The sequence below is a fragment of the Cololabis saira genome, chromosome 9 (assembly GCF_033807715.1).
Source record: "Cololabis saira isolate AMF1-May2022 chromosome 9, fColSai1.1, whole genome shotgun sequence".
Classification (NCBI taxonomy): Eukaryota; Metazoa; Chordata; class Actinopteri; order Beloniformes; family Belonidae; genus Cololabis; species Cololabis saira.
In genome coordinates, this window is record NC_084595.1 from 43796757 (window position 1) to 43812852 (window position 16096).

The 16096-nt window shown below is 42.4% G+C and overlaps 1 protein-coding gene across 1 annotated transcript in view; it reads left to right on the top strand.

The window, feature by feature from the left end:
- LOC133451318 (MARVEL domain-containing protein 2-like) overlaps positions 1-16096 on the top strand; it is a 46795-nt gene that overhangs the window by 5792 nt on the left and 24907 nt on the right. Inside the window, exons 5-7 of the mRNA XM_061730284.1 lie at positions 1432-1603; positions 2440-2490; positions 4422-4511. Coding sequence (XP_061586268.1) covers positions 1432-1603; positions 2440-2490; positions 4422-4511 — 313 coding nt within the window. The remainder of the gene's footprint in view (positions 1-1431; positions 1604-2439; positions 2491-4421; positions 4512-16096) is intronic.

Genomic DNA, 16096 nt, shown 5'->3' on the forward strand with positions numbered 1-16096 from the left:
GCGATAAAACGCAAAGAAAAAGAAAAAAGGAGCAAGAAAAAGCCAAATTGCTTTATCGGGGAGGTTTCTGACATGCTAGTGGTCAGCAGGAAGGGTGGAGGATCATATCCTGGCTAGGCTCCCACCCTCCCTATGGTCAAATGTCCTGCTCAGTCCAATGATGTCGATGTCATCGGCGTACTTCAGGAGTTCAACAGAAGGTCCCCTGAGGAGCAGTCAATGGCTTAAAGGGAGATGAGCAGTGGGGAGAGGACACATCCTTGGGGGGCACCAGTGCTGAGCTAAGGCTTGGCTGAAACGGCCTCACGTGATGGGTCAGGGACTCAAACACAGCAGCAACATGACAGAGATGAAAAGTAAAAGAATCCAGGTTTTGGAATGACCTGGTCCAAGTCCAGACCTGAACCCCGGTCGAAACGGTGTGGTGGAAGCTTCACAGAGCTGCGTAGACGGGAACGTCCAAACACAACAGTGAAGTATTGCATTGTTGCAAAGAGGAATGGATCTCCACAACCATGTGAGGGATGGTTAAAGCCTGAATTATGGTTCTGCGTTAAACCTACGCCGTAGGGTACGCGGCTACGTGGGAGTCTCTCCGTAGCCTACGCCGTAGCCTACGCCGTAGCCTGACCTGCACCTCCCAAAAAATGGAACTAGGTGTCGAGGCGACGCAGACCCAACGCAGACCCAGAGGGCTGTGATTGGTTTGCTTGGTAGCAACGCATTTACGGTTCCGGTTTGTGAAGCAGTAGTGAACTTTCAGCGCTCTTTTCTTCGTGTATGTGTGTAATTTTTTCTTTTTTTTTGGGGGGGTTGTTGGTTTGGATGGTTTTTTGGACAATAGTTGTCCTTATCTCTTTGATTCACTGTGACCGGAAAAGCCGGAAGCTAAACAAAGTATCAACTAGCGCTCTGGGGGGGTACTGCACCGCGGAGAAATTGAGTGATGGAGAAGTCCGAAGGGTTCACGACGGCGTCACGGCAACGGCGTAGGCTCTGCCTTGGTTTAACGCAGAAAAGCTTAAGTCGTACTGAAAATGACTCCTTCAAGGTTATTGCTTTTCAAGTTCATATATGATAGAAATGAGTAAAATGCTGTTGGAATCTTGTTCAACTCACTTTAGCAGCGTTCCCCAATTCCAATCCTCCAGGGCGAACGATTCATTTAAATCGGATGTGTTAAAACAAATAAACATCTAAAGCCCACAAAGCGGTGGCGCCTTAAGGACTAGAATTGAGAAAACTTAGCATGTGTGCTTTGTCTAATCTACCATGAATGCCCTTTGGTAGAAATGCAAAGGATTCAGAGCCGAAAGGATACTCTCGCTCCTGCAGAAAGAGCCCCAGGTTGTCCAGTTTTAGGAGCAGCATGTAGCTGCAAGTAGACAACAGCACAGTAAAAATGTCTTTTTCCTCTCAATGTTTCCACAGAAAGTATCCCAGTATCCAATCGGATGAGGAGAGGGACCAGTACAGAGCTGTGTTCAATGACCAGTATGCTGAGTACAAGGAGCTGCACGCTGAGGTCCAGGCCATGGCCAAGAGGTTTGAAGAGATGGACGAGATGATGCAGAGCGTCTCGGCTAGGCCTTCCAGCCAAATGGTACAGCACTCACAGTACACACACAGACTGCATAGTTGTGGATGGTAACCAGTACTCCAGTTGTAAAAATAAATCAGGGGGGATGGTGGATTTTATCATATGGGGACAGATAATTTGTGCTGATTACAAATAATATAATATATTACAAATAATAGCAGTGACCAAAACACCTGCAGAAATACTGCAGGAATGACATAGCAGCAGTTAAATGCAGCCTTCTGTAAGCTTTAAATATCCACTGGGCTTACATCAAATACATCAAAACACAACAATAAAAACACTTTTCTGAACTTATCAATATGACTCTGTCCTTCACAGGATAAGTAAAATGGATCACTGCAAAAACTCACAATCTTAACAAGAATATTTGTCTTATTTCTAGTTCAAATGTCTCATTTTAGTAAAAAGAAATCTCATTACACTTAAAACAAGACTCATCACTGGAAAAAAACAACAATTTTCACCTGTTTCAAGTAGATTTTCACTTAAAATAAGTAGAAAAATCTGCCAGTGGAACAAGATTTTTTTGCTTGTAATGAGAAGATAAATCTTGTCCCACTGGCAGATTTTCCTACTTATTTCAAGTGAATATTTACTTGAAACAGGTGAAAATTGTCAAATAAGTTATTTTTCTGGAGTTATTTTTCTGGTGATGACTCTAAATGTTGAAATAGCAGTAAAACCACATTCATTGATGAAATGACATAAGGGATGGAAAGGAGGGATGGCAGTTTTACAGGGGGATGATTTGGACCATTTTTATTTCAGGGGGGATGCAAACCCCCTCATCCCCCCTCAACTCCAGTACTGATGGGAACACACTTCTGTTGTTTCAGGAGAGGGAACGGATCGATGCCATTGTAACGGAATATCAAAGAAAGAAAGCTGTAAGTAGATCCTGATTACTGAGAGCAGTCTGTCCAGCTGGTTCATCCATCCTTCCATCTGGGTGATAGTCACGGGGGGTCGCACAAACCTACCCCCTCAGATAGGATATTCAGCAAGTAGGTCCCCGGTTCGACTCCCAGGCCCGGCAGGGGCCTTTCTGTGCATGTTCTCCCCGTGCTTGCGTGGGTTTTCTCCGGGTACTCCGGCTTCCTCCCACAGTCCAAAAACATGCTACATACTATTAGGTTAATTGGTGATTCTAAATTGCCCGTAGGTGTGAGTGTGAGTGTGGTTGTGAGCATGGTTTGTGTGTTTATATGTGGCCCTGTGATGGACTGGTGACCTGTCCAGGGTGTAACCCCTGCCCCGAGAGCTGGGACATTTCAGGACCCAGAAACGTCCTTCTACTTAGGTGGTATCATGGATAGGGTCTAGGGACAAACAGACGTCATATTAACTGAATGGGTATAAAAAGGATCCTGTTATATCACCGCACAAACCAACTTCTGACGTTGCGCAAACTACCGTCAATAGATGCCAAAGCGGCCTTTGTTTCTGATGCTTAAATATTCATTTCACTTCAGTTCAAGATTCAAAGATTCTTGGAAATCAATCAAATTAATTGAGTACACATACTGGTCCAGTTCTGTGGAGGTAGAGGCCATGAACTCCAGGAAATGACGTGTTTCAGGCACGTCCAACTAGGAGAAGGGTCTGAGACGGAGGCGGGACACGCTGGAGGGATTACATGGCTGGGTTGACCCGGGAACAGCTCCGTGTCCTGCTGGCTGGAAGAGCTGGAGGAGGTCGGTGGGGAGAGGGAGGGTGGATGGATGGATGGATGGAAGGATGATAGGCTGGAATAAACTCCCTGTTGTTAATTGCCTCAGTTTGTGATGTGTTGTCAACCAACCCTGTCTGTGCCGAAAAACCAAAAAGCTCCCTGAAGCTGAATGGTGGCCCTCATGTGTGAGGTGACCTTTAAGCAGAGCTGGGTAGAGGAGCCAAAAATTGTACTCAAGTAAAAGTACTGTTACTTCAGAATAATATGACTCAAGTAGAAGTCAAAAGTAGTCATCCAAATAATTACTTGAGTAAAAGTAAAAAAGTACTTGGTGGAAAAACTACTCAAGTACTGAGTAACTGTTGAGTAATGTCTGATTTATTTTTTTAACACAACCATTCAAACAGACAAAAGTACAAAATAATCATCTTCAGGCAAATTAAATCAATAAAATAATAAAATTAATAAAATTAATAAATAGCTTAAATTAAAATAATCTTAAAGTAAATTCAAGTACTTTAATAAATAAAAAAATAAATTAAGCACAAGTAGCACAAAATTTCAAGCCTTTGTACTTTTCTTTTTTAACCAGGCAGAACTAGAACAAACATGAACTCATAGAAATCTGTGTGTGTTTGAGTCTGTGTAAATGTGACAAAACATGCAAAAACAAACATTTCCCCCAAAGAATCACTCAGTGATGTCATGAGATTGACGCGTACGCGGATAAAAGGGATAAAAGAAAAGTAACAGCTCAACGTAGCCTAATGTAGCGGAGTAAGAGGAACAGTTTCTTCTTCACAAATCTACTCAAGTAAAAGTGAAAAGTATAGTGATTCAAAACTACTCCTAAAAGTACAAAATTTCCCATAACTTACTCAAGTAAATGTAACGGAGTAAATATAACTTGTTACTACCACCTCTGCCTTTAAGAGGCTCTGAACACAGTCACGTGTAGGAATCTGTTCCCGAAGGAAGAAAGTCTGGGGTCAGATGTGAGAAACCCACCTGAGCAGAGTCCAGGGTGCCGTTAACCACCACATCTTCTGTGGCGTTGCCTGCTGCTCAGCTCACGTCTGGTCTGCTGACCTGACCTGTCCACAAAGACGTTCCTTTAGGAGTCATTTCATGTGCTCTTCTCGTCAGGACCCAACGTATCTGGAGAAAAGGGAGAGGTGCGAGTACCTGAAGAACAAGCTGTCTCACATCAAACAGAAGATTCAGGAGTACGGCCATGTTCATGGAGCCGACTAACGGCCACCCGGGTTATCTGCGGTGAGGAGGACAGGCCACCTGGCAACGTGGTGCAGGCCTGAAATGTAAATATAGATGTGCAGTACATTTACAAAGGACATGGGGAGGAGATGGCCCCGTAACAGAGTAAACACCATCAACGGGTACAAAAATAACCACAAAATATGTTCAGAGTTGTGTTTTCTGTAACTGCTCATTAACCAAATACAAGGTTTTCTGTGAATTTGTAACATGACTGATGCATAAAAGTAAGTAAAAGTTCATCTCAGTTTGTCATTGTTTTTTAGGGGGGGAGGGGGGGTGAAAAAACATACCAGAAGTCATTAGTATTAATTATTTAGTATGATTTTAATCAAATACTACGGTGATAAGTTTGTTTATTGTAATAACGTGAAAAATATCACGTTATAACGTGAAATGTTTATCGTTCTAACAATACATTTTTTACGTTATAACGTGATACTGATATTTTTTTCTTTTTCTGGGGTGGCAGCACTACACTTCCTTAAAATACAACCGGCTAATTATCTTTTTACACATTATTTGAGAAAATTGAACCAAAAAAAGTCCCGTGGGCAATAGAAAGAAAGAAAGAAAGAAAGAAAGAAAGAAAGAAAGAAAGAAAGAAAGAAAGAAAGAAAGAAAGAAAGAAAGAAAGAAAGAAAGAAAGAAAGAAAGAAAGAAAGAAAGAAAGAAAGAAAGAAAGAAAGAATACTAAAGTACTTAGTAAAAATACTAAGTACCCACATGATTGAGTAGCTTCTGGATCCATGTTTAGCAGGGATTATTGTAGGTCCAGAGGACGTCGTCCAGACCGGTTCAGACCGGTTCAGACCGGTTCAGACCGGTTCAGACCGGTTCCGAGAACCTCCATCGTCGTTCCATGGTTCTCTTCGGACAGAAGACGTTTTCTCCCGGCCTCCAAAGCTGGACGCACCGCTAGCAAGTTCACATTTGCCTTGCAGGTACCTGCATCTTTCAAGATCTGCTCTATCGAGCACGTTCTCCTGGATTATTCCAGATGGGCAACCAACTAGAAGGTCTGCTTTTAGGCAGACGCTCGGTGAAACGAGGGGCGACGCTCAACCACGCCTGCCTGCACCGTCTCCTCCAGCCTTACAGCGGGGTTTAGGCCCAGCTCACATCACACATCTGTCTTTTGGGTTGTATTTATCAAGAATAAAGGAATGTTGGGGAAAAAAGCTCACTGTTGTGTAACAACTTTGCTGGTACCCCCATTAAAGAGAGAAGAATACACAAATGGTGCTTTTCCACCAGCACCTACTCGACTCAACTCGGCCTGGTTTCTTTTCCACTACAATTCAGCACCTGGAGCAGAAGTAGGAGGTTGGAGAGAAGCTGCTGAGACATATATTGTGTATCTAAATGAAGAAGACAACAACACTAAAGATGTAGAACCTGGAGGAGATGATAGATGTGCTGCTGGGTCTGTGGCTTGTGTTCCATATCAAGTTAAAAAATGAGTGAGAAGCTTCAAGCGGCAACGCTTTTTTTTTTTTTTTTGTTTGTCTCTGCGCTGCTGAAAAGTCAGCTGGAGCCGTGAGCAGCTATGAAGAGACAGAGCTCCTGGTGGATCTGGTCGTTCCTTATCTCCGTCTAGATCTTTTTAATTCTCTCCTCAGCACCAGGTTTATGAACATCTGCACCTCAGAGTTGGATCATGAAACAGACTTTTGCTGCCATCGCCTGTTGAATAAAATGAACAAGAATCCGTCAGAGTCTCCTTCTCTGATTTCCTCCTCCTGACTCAGATGTCTGACTCCAACCCCCCGACCAATCGGTGGCCTGTAGTGTGATGATGTCAGATACAGCCGACTCAGCAGCTTAGTACCTCGGCAGAATAGATACAGAAAAGTATCTACTCGGCACGTTAGACCCCTGGTGGAAAAGCGCCAAACCGAGGCGAGGCGGGCTGAGTAGGAACTAGTGGAAAAGCGACAAAGTTAGTTATTTATTGTGTTCAACGATGTTTAAATAAATTGACACGCCTACACAACCTGATGGAACTGACCTTAACAACTACGTGGGACCCTCACTGTTGTACAAAATCTTGGGTCAGTTGCTAAAATACCTCCCAGTGAGACGTTTGCATCTGCAGACATGTGTGTGTGTCCACGCATGAACGACCGGCTCCTCATGTCAGGTCTGAAGGGTTCCTTCTCCAGACTGCACGTTTCAGCTCTTTCCTCAGATGTTCAGTAAGATTTAGATCAGGACTTAAAGGTCACTTCAGAATAGTCCAGTGTTCACTCCTGTAAAATTAAATAGATTTGATCCTCATATCCCTGACCTCTGCTATAAATGCAATGATTATCAAGGTACTTTATATCACTGTCTATGGGAATGTAAAGAAATCCAAACATTTTGGAGGATGGTGACGCAATATATCTCACAAATTATTTCCGCCCCGCTTCCTCTAAGCTCTAAATTGGTTTTGAGTTCCTACCCGGACAATTGTGCTTTTTCCAATAAGGAACAAAAAATGGTTGACCTTTGCTTACTACAAGCTAGATGGTTCCATTGTGTTCATTATGTCTTCAGATTCAGATTCAGTTTGAAGGTAAGGAGTGGGAATTTGTCTGAAAAAAAGAAACTTTAGGATACAAGCTAGACGATCAATAGCCCTGTGCTGGAAAAGTGTTAAGGGACCAACCTTAGGCCTCTGGCTGAGACATCTAACCTCATCTTACTAATGCTAGAAAAACTCTGTCAAGAAAAAGCCCTTTGAATTTTATGACATATGGGGAAAGTTCTTAGCTTTTCTTAAAAATGGTGATATTGATGAGGCCTTGTGAGCATGAATATACGTGAGGTGACCTGAAGAGGCATCGTGGAGATAATTTATACTTTATATAAATACTTACATTTTAATTATGCCTCTTATTTTTATTTTATTTATTTATTATTTCTATTTAGTTTGTTATTGTTATTATGATTTCTGTTACAAGCTTGTTTTTATTTTGTTAACGTGTTTCTTTTCTTTTTAATGTCCTTGCCCTTGTCTTGTTTTTGGTTACCGGTATTTGTTTTTGCGTTGTGCTGCCAAATGGGGTTTTTGTATTGTTGTGTATAATGTGAAAATCTAATAAAGACTTGTTTCAGAAAAAAAACAGTCCAGTGTTTGGCTGTGAGTGGTTCTTGTCTGGTTTTAGTTGTGTTTTGGGTCATTGTTCTGCTGGAGGACACATGACCTGCAGCTTTGACACTGGGCAGCACATTTGTCTCCAGAAGGTCTTGAGATGTTGTTGACCTGCACAGATTCAAGACGCCCGGTACCAGATGCAACAAAGCAGCTCCAGAACAGAACCGAGCCTCCTCCATGTTTCAAAGTAGATACAGTCTTCTTTTCTTTGAAAGGTTAATTTTTGCATGTGTGAATGCAGAGCTGATGCAAATGACTGATAACGATAATAAAACCCTCCAGTTCGGTACGAGCCTTGTTGTCTGAAATCAGACAAATTCCAGTTTGACTTTGTGATTCTTTGAGCAGTGGAGTTGTGCTCACTCAGCTTTCTTTGCCCAAGCGTCTGGTCTGAGTCGGCTGGACCTTCAGCTCGGAGTTCACCTGGCATCTGAGAGATTGTGACGTCAGTATTCATCCTTCTTGAGTGCCTCGGGGATCGGCTGAAGCCCGTCCCAGCCGTCCACCGGCACGAGGTGGGGGGTGCAACTCCGGGTGGTCACATCACATCTTCATTGCAATACTTTCCTGGACCATCTCTTCAGATCAGCGGCGTTGCCATGGTGACAGGCCCCGGCGCAAGTATGTGTTTGTGCCCCCACCCCTGCCCTAAACAAAAGTGCAAACCCGCATGTACACACACATGCACACCCGCATGCACAACCGCATGCACACCCGCATGTACACACACATGTACACCTGCATGCACACCTGCATGCACACACACAAGCACAGCCACTATAGAGAGCAGCTATAGAGGGTCTGCATTGACGTCACTTCCCCACTGGACCAGCCCCCTTACTCACACTGAGTGGCAAAAACAGCTGCAACTAGTGGAGAAGCCGGATAACAGCCGATTATCAGCTTAAATTAAAGGCAGTTAGACTTGACAGTGACCGTACAGTTACCCTAAGAACCAGTGGTCCATGGACATTAATATTTGGTACAGTTACCCCCAAGAACCAGTGGTCCATGGACATTAATATTTGGTACAGTTACCAAGAACCAGTGGTCCATGGACATTAATATTTGGCCACCAATCCAGTTTCCTGATATTTCTATGTACTTAATTTCTACGCCGGGGAAATACACGAAGCAAAGCTTCAAGGCATACAAAAGTCTTGACGCTTGGTCCTACTTCAAGGCAGGATTTGTTGTAGAAATTAAAGTGATGAGGACGCCGAACTTTATGATTTGACCGTTTAACGTTAAATACCCAAAAATCCAACATTACCTGATACAAAATGGGAACCGCAAATCCACGTTTCAGTGCCTGGAATCCAGTTGTTTCTGTGAATTGCAGCGATCCATTTGTCTCTCTTAAGCTTATTTTTTGGTAGTCTGTAAAACGATAACTCAGATTTCTTGCTAAATCTATGAGTACAGTCGATCGCACAACAGCTCTTTCCCATTTTAGATGTTTTCCAGTTGCTCAAACTGAAAGTTTACGCTGACACTCAGTCTTTCTGCCACTCAGTCTTTCTGCCACTCAGTGGGCTTAACCCGCTGTGAAGTCGCATCCGTGACGTCATGCGCATTCCCTCTATTGTGGCCATACCCACACACCCCCTTCCAAGCAGGGGGAGTCTCCTCCACAATTTAAAATTGTATTACTTGCGTATAAAGCCCAAAACGGCTTAGCTCTGCATTATTTGCAAGACCTGATAGTGCCTTATGTTCCTGGCAGAGCTCTCCGTTCTCAGAGTGCAGGTTTACTCGTAGGTCCTAGAGTACCCAAATGTAGATTTGGAGGGCGGGCGTTCTGCTATCAGGCACCATTACTATGGAACCAACTTCCAATCTGGGTTAAGGAGGCTGACACCACCTCCACCTTTAAAACTAAACTTAAAACCTTTCTGTTTAGTAAAGCCTATAGTTAGTGTTTAGTAAACCTCTAGCTGGTGTTGGTAAATCTCTAGGTAGTGTAAACTCTAGTGTGTTAGAGTCGCTCCTTTTTCTTGTGCTGGCCCCCCCTTTTCTTCTCTTTTTCTCTTTTGTACATGGTGCAGCATCCTCTGCCGGTGGCGAAGAGCATCTCTGAATGAACAACACCGGAACCTGCAGCATGGGAGTGAGAGGGGCAGGGTAACGGCCCGTTCAGGCGGGGGAGAGATTTGTCTGTCAAGACTCCTCTCCCTGGCCCTTCCCCTTCTCAACCTTTCCCCGACCCTGCACCCCAACCTGGGGCTTGCTGATTGGGCCGGAGCTTCGGGAGCTGCGTGCTGGCCTGCGGTCCCCACCCCAGGTCATCCCGTTGCTGCTTCCACCTGCTTGCTCTGTGCTGTTGACGTCCCCGACCCCCAGTCTGGCCCTCGGCAGGAGGGTCCCCCCTTATGAGCCTCGTCCTGCTCAAGGTTTCTTCCCTCCTAAAGGGGAGTTTTTCCTTGCCACCGTTTGGCTTAAGGCTTTTCTCCCACTATGGGAGTTTTCACCTGCCATTATTTATGTAATAATTGCTCGGCGGTCATGTTCTGGATCTCTGGAAAGTGTCTAGAGGCAACTTTTGTTGTATTAGACGCTATAGCCTATAAATAAAATTGAGTTGAATTGAATTGAATCCTTCTGGCCCCCGGCGGCTCTCTGTTAAACATGATGCTCGCCTCCAATTTATTTAGTTTAGTTTTTTAGGAAGGAAGGTAGTTTGTTAGTTCATTGTTCATTTTTCACAATTTAACTGTATTATTTCCTATTCTATTTGCTTATTATTTGGAATTTTCATGTGTGTATATACTATGTATGTATATCTTTAGTATACTATATCTACATATGCATGTTTAACAGAAAAAATGTAAATTGTAATTCAGCGACTAGAATTGTCTTATGTTCTTTTTCAATAAAAACATTATTAAAAAAATATGTTTAATATTCAATTCAATTCAATAAAATTTTATTTGTATAGCCAGGGCTGCACATAATTATTTTGGTCTGGTGCTCAGAGGAGCCCCTGGATATGTGACTTGGGGCTCCAAAAACGCGGTGACCCGTCTCGCCGGATCGATAAAAGAGGGATGCAGGAATAAGTTATAGGCAAAACCATATTTATTCACTTATAAAGATGAATTAACAAATTATGGTGCGTGTTAGTCTGTAGAGTCAGTATAAAAGTTACAGTTTTTATCGGCCAGATTGGGATGCTCACGGCATATTTTGCACCTAGGGTTGCCACCTTTCAGAAATAAAGGACGCCCCGATTTCAGCAGCGCAGGAGCCAGAAAAAAGCCCCAAAACTGCTGAACTGCATAAAAATGTGTTTATTTTATATGAGAAAACGTGTTCTTTAATAGCATTGAACTTGCATGACTGTACAGACAGCCAACCATATAGCAGCTGAAATAGCCGCCTATGCTCTGTATGTCCACATCAGCCAAGGTGTAGAATATTGCTTCAGGTGAAGAATATGGTGTAAAAGTTAACTTATTTCAATAATTCAACTAGAATTTGGTGTAAAAGTTAACTTATTTCAATAATTCAACTAGAATATGGTGTAAAAGTTAATTTATTTCAATAATTCAACTAGAATATGGTGTAAAAGTTAATTTATTTCAATAATTCAACTAGAAATATGGTGTAAAAGTTAATCTATTTCAATAATTCAACTTAAAAGGTGAAACTAATATATTACCTAGTCTTATTACTGTACATGCAAAGCAAGATATGTTGAACCTTTATTTGTTATAATTTTGATGATGGAATTGTTTATTGATTTCATAAAATATTCTCTAATTTATTTTTTATTTGGGGTTTTCATAAACTGTGAGCCATAATCAGAGAGTAGCGTCTTGCTGGTGCAGAAAATGGCTGCACGCAGTGACGGACACTGGCTGATTTATGGTTCCGCGTTGCACCAACGCAGAGCTTACGGGGTAGGATACGCGGGAGCGCGAACATACGGTACGCGTCGCCGCGTAACATCTTGCAGCCACTTCTCAGGGAACACACGTTTTCTGTTCGATTCGGGTAGTGGTTCAGTTTGGCGTCTCTTTGTAGTTGGTGGTGGTGGAACGCCAAAATAATTACTTAATGGCGCTTGCTTCTTGGACATTTTGACGAGACGTGTCGGGGTTTGTTCAGTAAAGCTGATCCTTCCATCTTTTCCTGCCCAACCCACCGCCGCCACGATCATGGAGGGGGAGTAAGGACGCGCTGTGATTGGCCAGTACCAACTTTGAGTGGCATTTCTGGGGAAAAGCTCTCGCAATAGATTTTTTAATATTAGTATTCTGGTCTGGCCACAACCAATAATATGAGCCCCAGCTGTTGGTACGCAAAAGCGCTTCGCAGCACAAGATTGACAGCGCACTGTGGATTTTGACGGCGCCTGCGCTCTGGCGGCCCACTTATGTGCAGCCCTGTGTATAGCGTCTAATACAACAGATGTTGTCTCTAGACGCTTTCCAGAGACCCAGAACATGACCCCCGAGCAAATATTACATAAACAATGGCAGGTAAAAACTCCCCTTTAAGAGGGGAGAAACCTGGACCAGGACCTGGATCATAATGGGGGACCCTCCTGCCGAAGACCAGACTGGGGGGGTCGGGGACGTCAGCAGCACACAGCAGGCAGGTGGAAGCAGCAACGGTATGACCAGAGAGGGGTGTGGGATTCTTCCAAGTGAAATGCAGTGAAATGAATCCCAACATTACGTCAGATGGAGATGTAACAATGGGAACAGTGTAAATGATGAAGCCCCCCGTTGAGGAGGGTCTATCGGGGCCCCGGGGGACAAACCCAACTGTCTTCTAACGTCTGTACAAACACCCCCGTCCTGGCTGCTCCAACCACAACCCGCCTCACCTCCTGCTCCAACCACACCCGCCTCCCCTCCTGCTCCAACCACACCTCCGTCAGCAGCGTACCAACATGCCGGCAGGACTGGTTTGTTGGGTGGCCAGTTTCAGCACGGAAGAATGTTCCTGCTGTAACTCAGTAAATATGTGACACTCAGGCTCTATACAAGAAAGGCCAAAGCAGATTCACCTGCTGCCCAGACTGAGGACCTTTGGAGTGAGGGACGGCCTCCTGAGGACCTTTGGAGTGAGGGACTGCCTCCCGAGGAACTTCTATGACTCTGTGGTGGCGTCGGCCATCTTTTATGGGGTGGTCTGCTGGAGCAGCAGCATCACTGCAGCAGAGAGGAAGAGACTGGACAAGCTGGTGAGGAAAGCCGGCTCTGTCCTGGGCTGCAGTCTGGACCCTGTGGAGGTGGTGGGGGAGAGGAGGAGGGTGGCTAAGCTGTCCTCCATCATCGACAATGTCCCCACCCCCTTCATGAGACTGTCAGAGCCCTGGAGAGCTCCATCAGAGACCGGCTTCATCACCGCGATCCGTCACTGAGAGGCATCGCAGGTCCTTTTCTCCCCGCTGCCATCAGCCTCTATAACCAGGCTGATCACCGTAGTTAACGGACAATAACAACATGTGCAATAACAAGATGTGCAATAAGAAGATGTGCAATAATCATATGTGCAATATCTATGCAATATCTGTCTACCTCACACACATCCTAGCTACTTTTTTTGCACAGTTTATTTCTTTCTCGTACTGCACTACTTTTATTTTCATTCCAATGTATATACTGTTTATATTTTGTAATTATATATTTTTTACTTTTTTACCCCTCCCCTGCATGTGTGTGTTAAGTGTACTGCTGCTGAACAAAGTGAGTTTCCCCATTGAGGGAGAAATAAAGGATTCTTTTATCTAATCTAACCTCCACCCCGGGATCGAGCACTGGGACAGGCGTTCCACCACAAGTGCAGATGCTCGTAAACCGTGGGAGTTTTTTCTTGCCACTGTTTATATTGCTCGGGGGTTTACGTTCATGTTCTGGTCTCTGGAAAGCGTCTAGAGACTTTTGTTGTATTAGACGCTATACAAATAAAATTGAATTGAATTGAATTGAATATATAAAATAAATAGTAATAATAATCAGTAAAAATAAGTAAAGATATCTAAAAATAATAATAATAATAATAATAATAATAATAATAATAATAATAATAATAAATAAATAAATAAGTAAAAATTTTAATTAAAATAAAGAAAATACTGCCCTTTATCTCCCCTATTATTTGCTCTTTTTATAGAACCACTGAGTCAGTGGATCAGACAAAATGAGACAAATTAAGGGCATCAGAGTGTCCGATGAGGAACATAAAATTGCCCTGTTTGCGGATGACGTCATGATATATTTAGGCGACCCCTCTGAATCTCTCCCAGAATTGCTTACAACACTGAATAAGTATGGCCTACTATCAGGTTATAAATTAAATTCGCACAAAACTCAAATTCTAAGCTTCAACTATTCTCCTAGTCAACCGATCAGGGAAGAACTTAATGTGAATTGGGACTCTAAAATAATTAGATATTTGGGGGTGAATATCCCTAAAAATTGGGACACAATTATATCAGAAAACTATGATCCCTTAATCGCTCAAATTAAAACTGACTTAGCCAGATGGAACCTGCTTCCTTTTCTTGGACTAGGACAGAGGGTGGAAACAATAAAAATGAATGTTCTTCCCAGAATACTCTATTTATTCCAAAATTTAACAGTAGAACTCTCAAATGGAACATTCCAAGAGTTAGACAAAATAATATCACGGTTTATCTGGCAAGGTAAGAGGCCGAGAATTCGTTACAAGACTCTCCAACTGGCAAAAGACGAGGGAGGTCTTTCCCTCCCAAATGTTAAAAATTACTATCGAGCAGTACATATTAAAACTTTAGTTAACATCTGTAACCCCTCCTACAAAGCAAAATGGAAAGACATAGAATGTAAGATATCGAGTGATATTCCCTTACAAGCGATTATAGGGGACATGGGTTTAGTCAGGTGTTTGAAAGACAACAACCCACTAATAAATGTGTCCATCAAAATATGGTATAAAATTAACAAGGAAAACAAAGATAAAGAAACATTTTGGATCCTGAAATGGATCGGCTATGACTCAGATTTTCTACCAAATAAGACTGACATAAGATTTAAACAGTGGGCTGAAAAGGGGTTAATTAAGCATGATGATCTCTATAAAGGAGGCACAATAAGACAATTCCAAGATCTAAGAAATCAGTATGGATTAACAAACCAGGACTTTTATAGATTTCTACAACTTCGACATTATCTTGAAAAATTAATGAGCAATGTGGAACCACAACAAAATCCGGGTATTGTGAAGATATTTCTGCTCGCTTACAGGTCAGACCCAGGACGTGGGAACATATCTAAAATATATAGAGTACTACAGGGAATGGAAGGAGGGGATACCATCTATATAAAGGAGAAATGGGAGAAGGAAAGTGATATTATACTGCAAACGGAAACTTGGGAAAAAATAATCTCATGTCAGTGGAGAAGCACATCTGCCCTGTCCTGGAGAGAGTTTGGGTGGAAATGTTTAGTCAGATTCTTCAGAGTCCCGGCTCTGAGGAGCTCCCCTGAAGCAGACACCTGTTGTTGGAGATCTTGCGGAGAAAATAAGGCTACACATTTCCATGTGTTCTGGGATTGCCCAATTATTGTAAAATACTGGGAAGATACTAAACGGACCATGGAGAAAATCCTGAAAGTTGAGGTACCATTTAATTTTGAAATTTTATGTTTAGGATTACTACCGGACACTATCAAGCGACCTGAAAACAAATACCTATACAGTATTTTATCACTAGCTTGCAAAAAAGCTATCACGAGGAACTGGTTGTCAAAGAATTCCCCAACAGTTGAAGATTGGATTAAAGTAGTTCAGGATATTTTTAAAATGGAGAAGCTAACTTTTTTTTTAAGACAGGAACGGAACAAGTTTGATAACCTCTGGGAAAACTGGATAAGCTTTATTACAACATCAAACTTGATTGATTGATACATAATTAAAACGAAACCCCAGTTCCTAACTCCACTCAGTTCAGTTCATATGTTTGTTTTCTATTTTTCTTAACTTTCCTTCTTTTTTTTTCTTTTTAATAAGAGCCATACTTGGATGCAATATTCTACTGTTTTACAATTTATTTTGTTTTATTATTGTCAGTACAGTTATCAACCAAGGGTTTTGTTCACAAATATATATGAAGGCCAAACAGTTTACATGAGGTAAATATATATATATATTGACTCTGTGGCTATTGTTGTTGACCGATAACTGGTGCTGATGGTGTACCAAAGAAACAAAGAAAGATTTATTTTACTTTACTTTATTTATTTATTTTTTCTGGAGGGGAGTATTCACTATTTTAAGGTGACTCATCTGAATGTTCGAGAGACGGATGTGAAGGTCCCTTTTTTGCTGTCCCTTTACAGATACATCTTCTTTTTGATTTCTTCTTGATTCTCTACTTACTTGATATTAACCTTGGATTGACTGTACATCG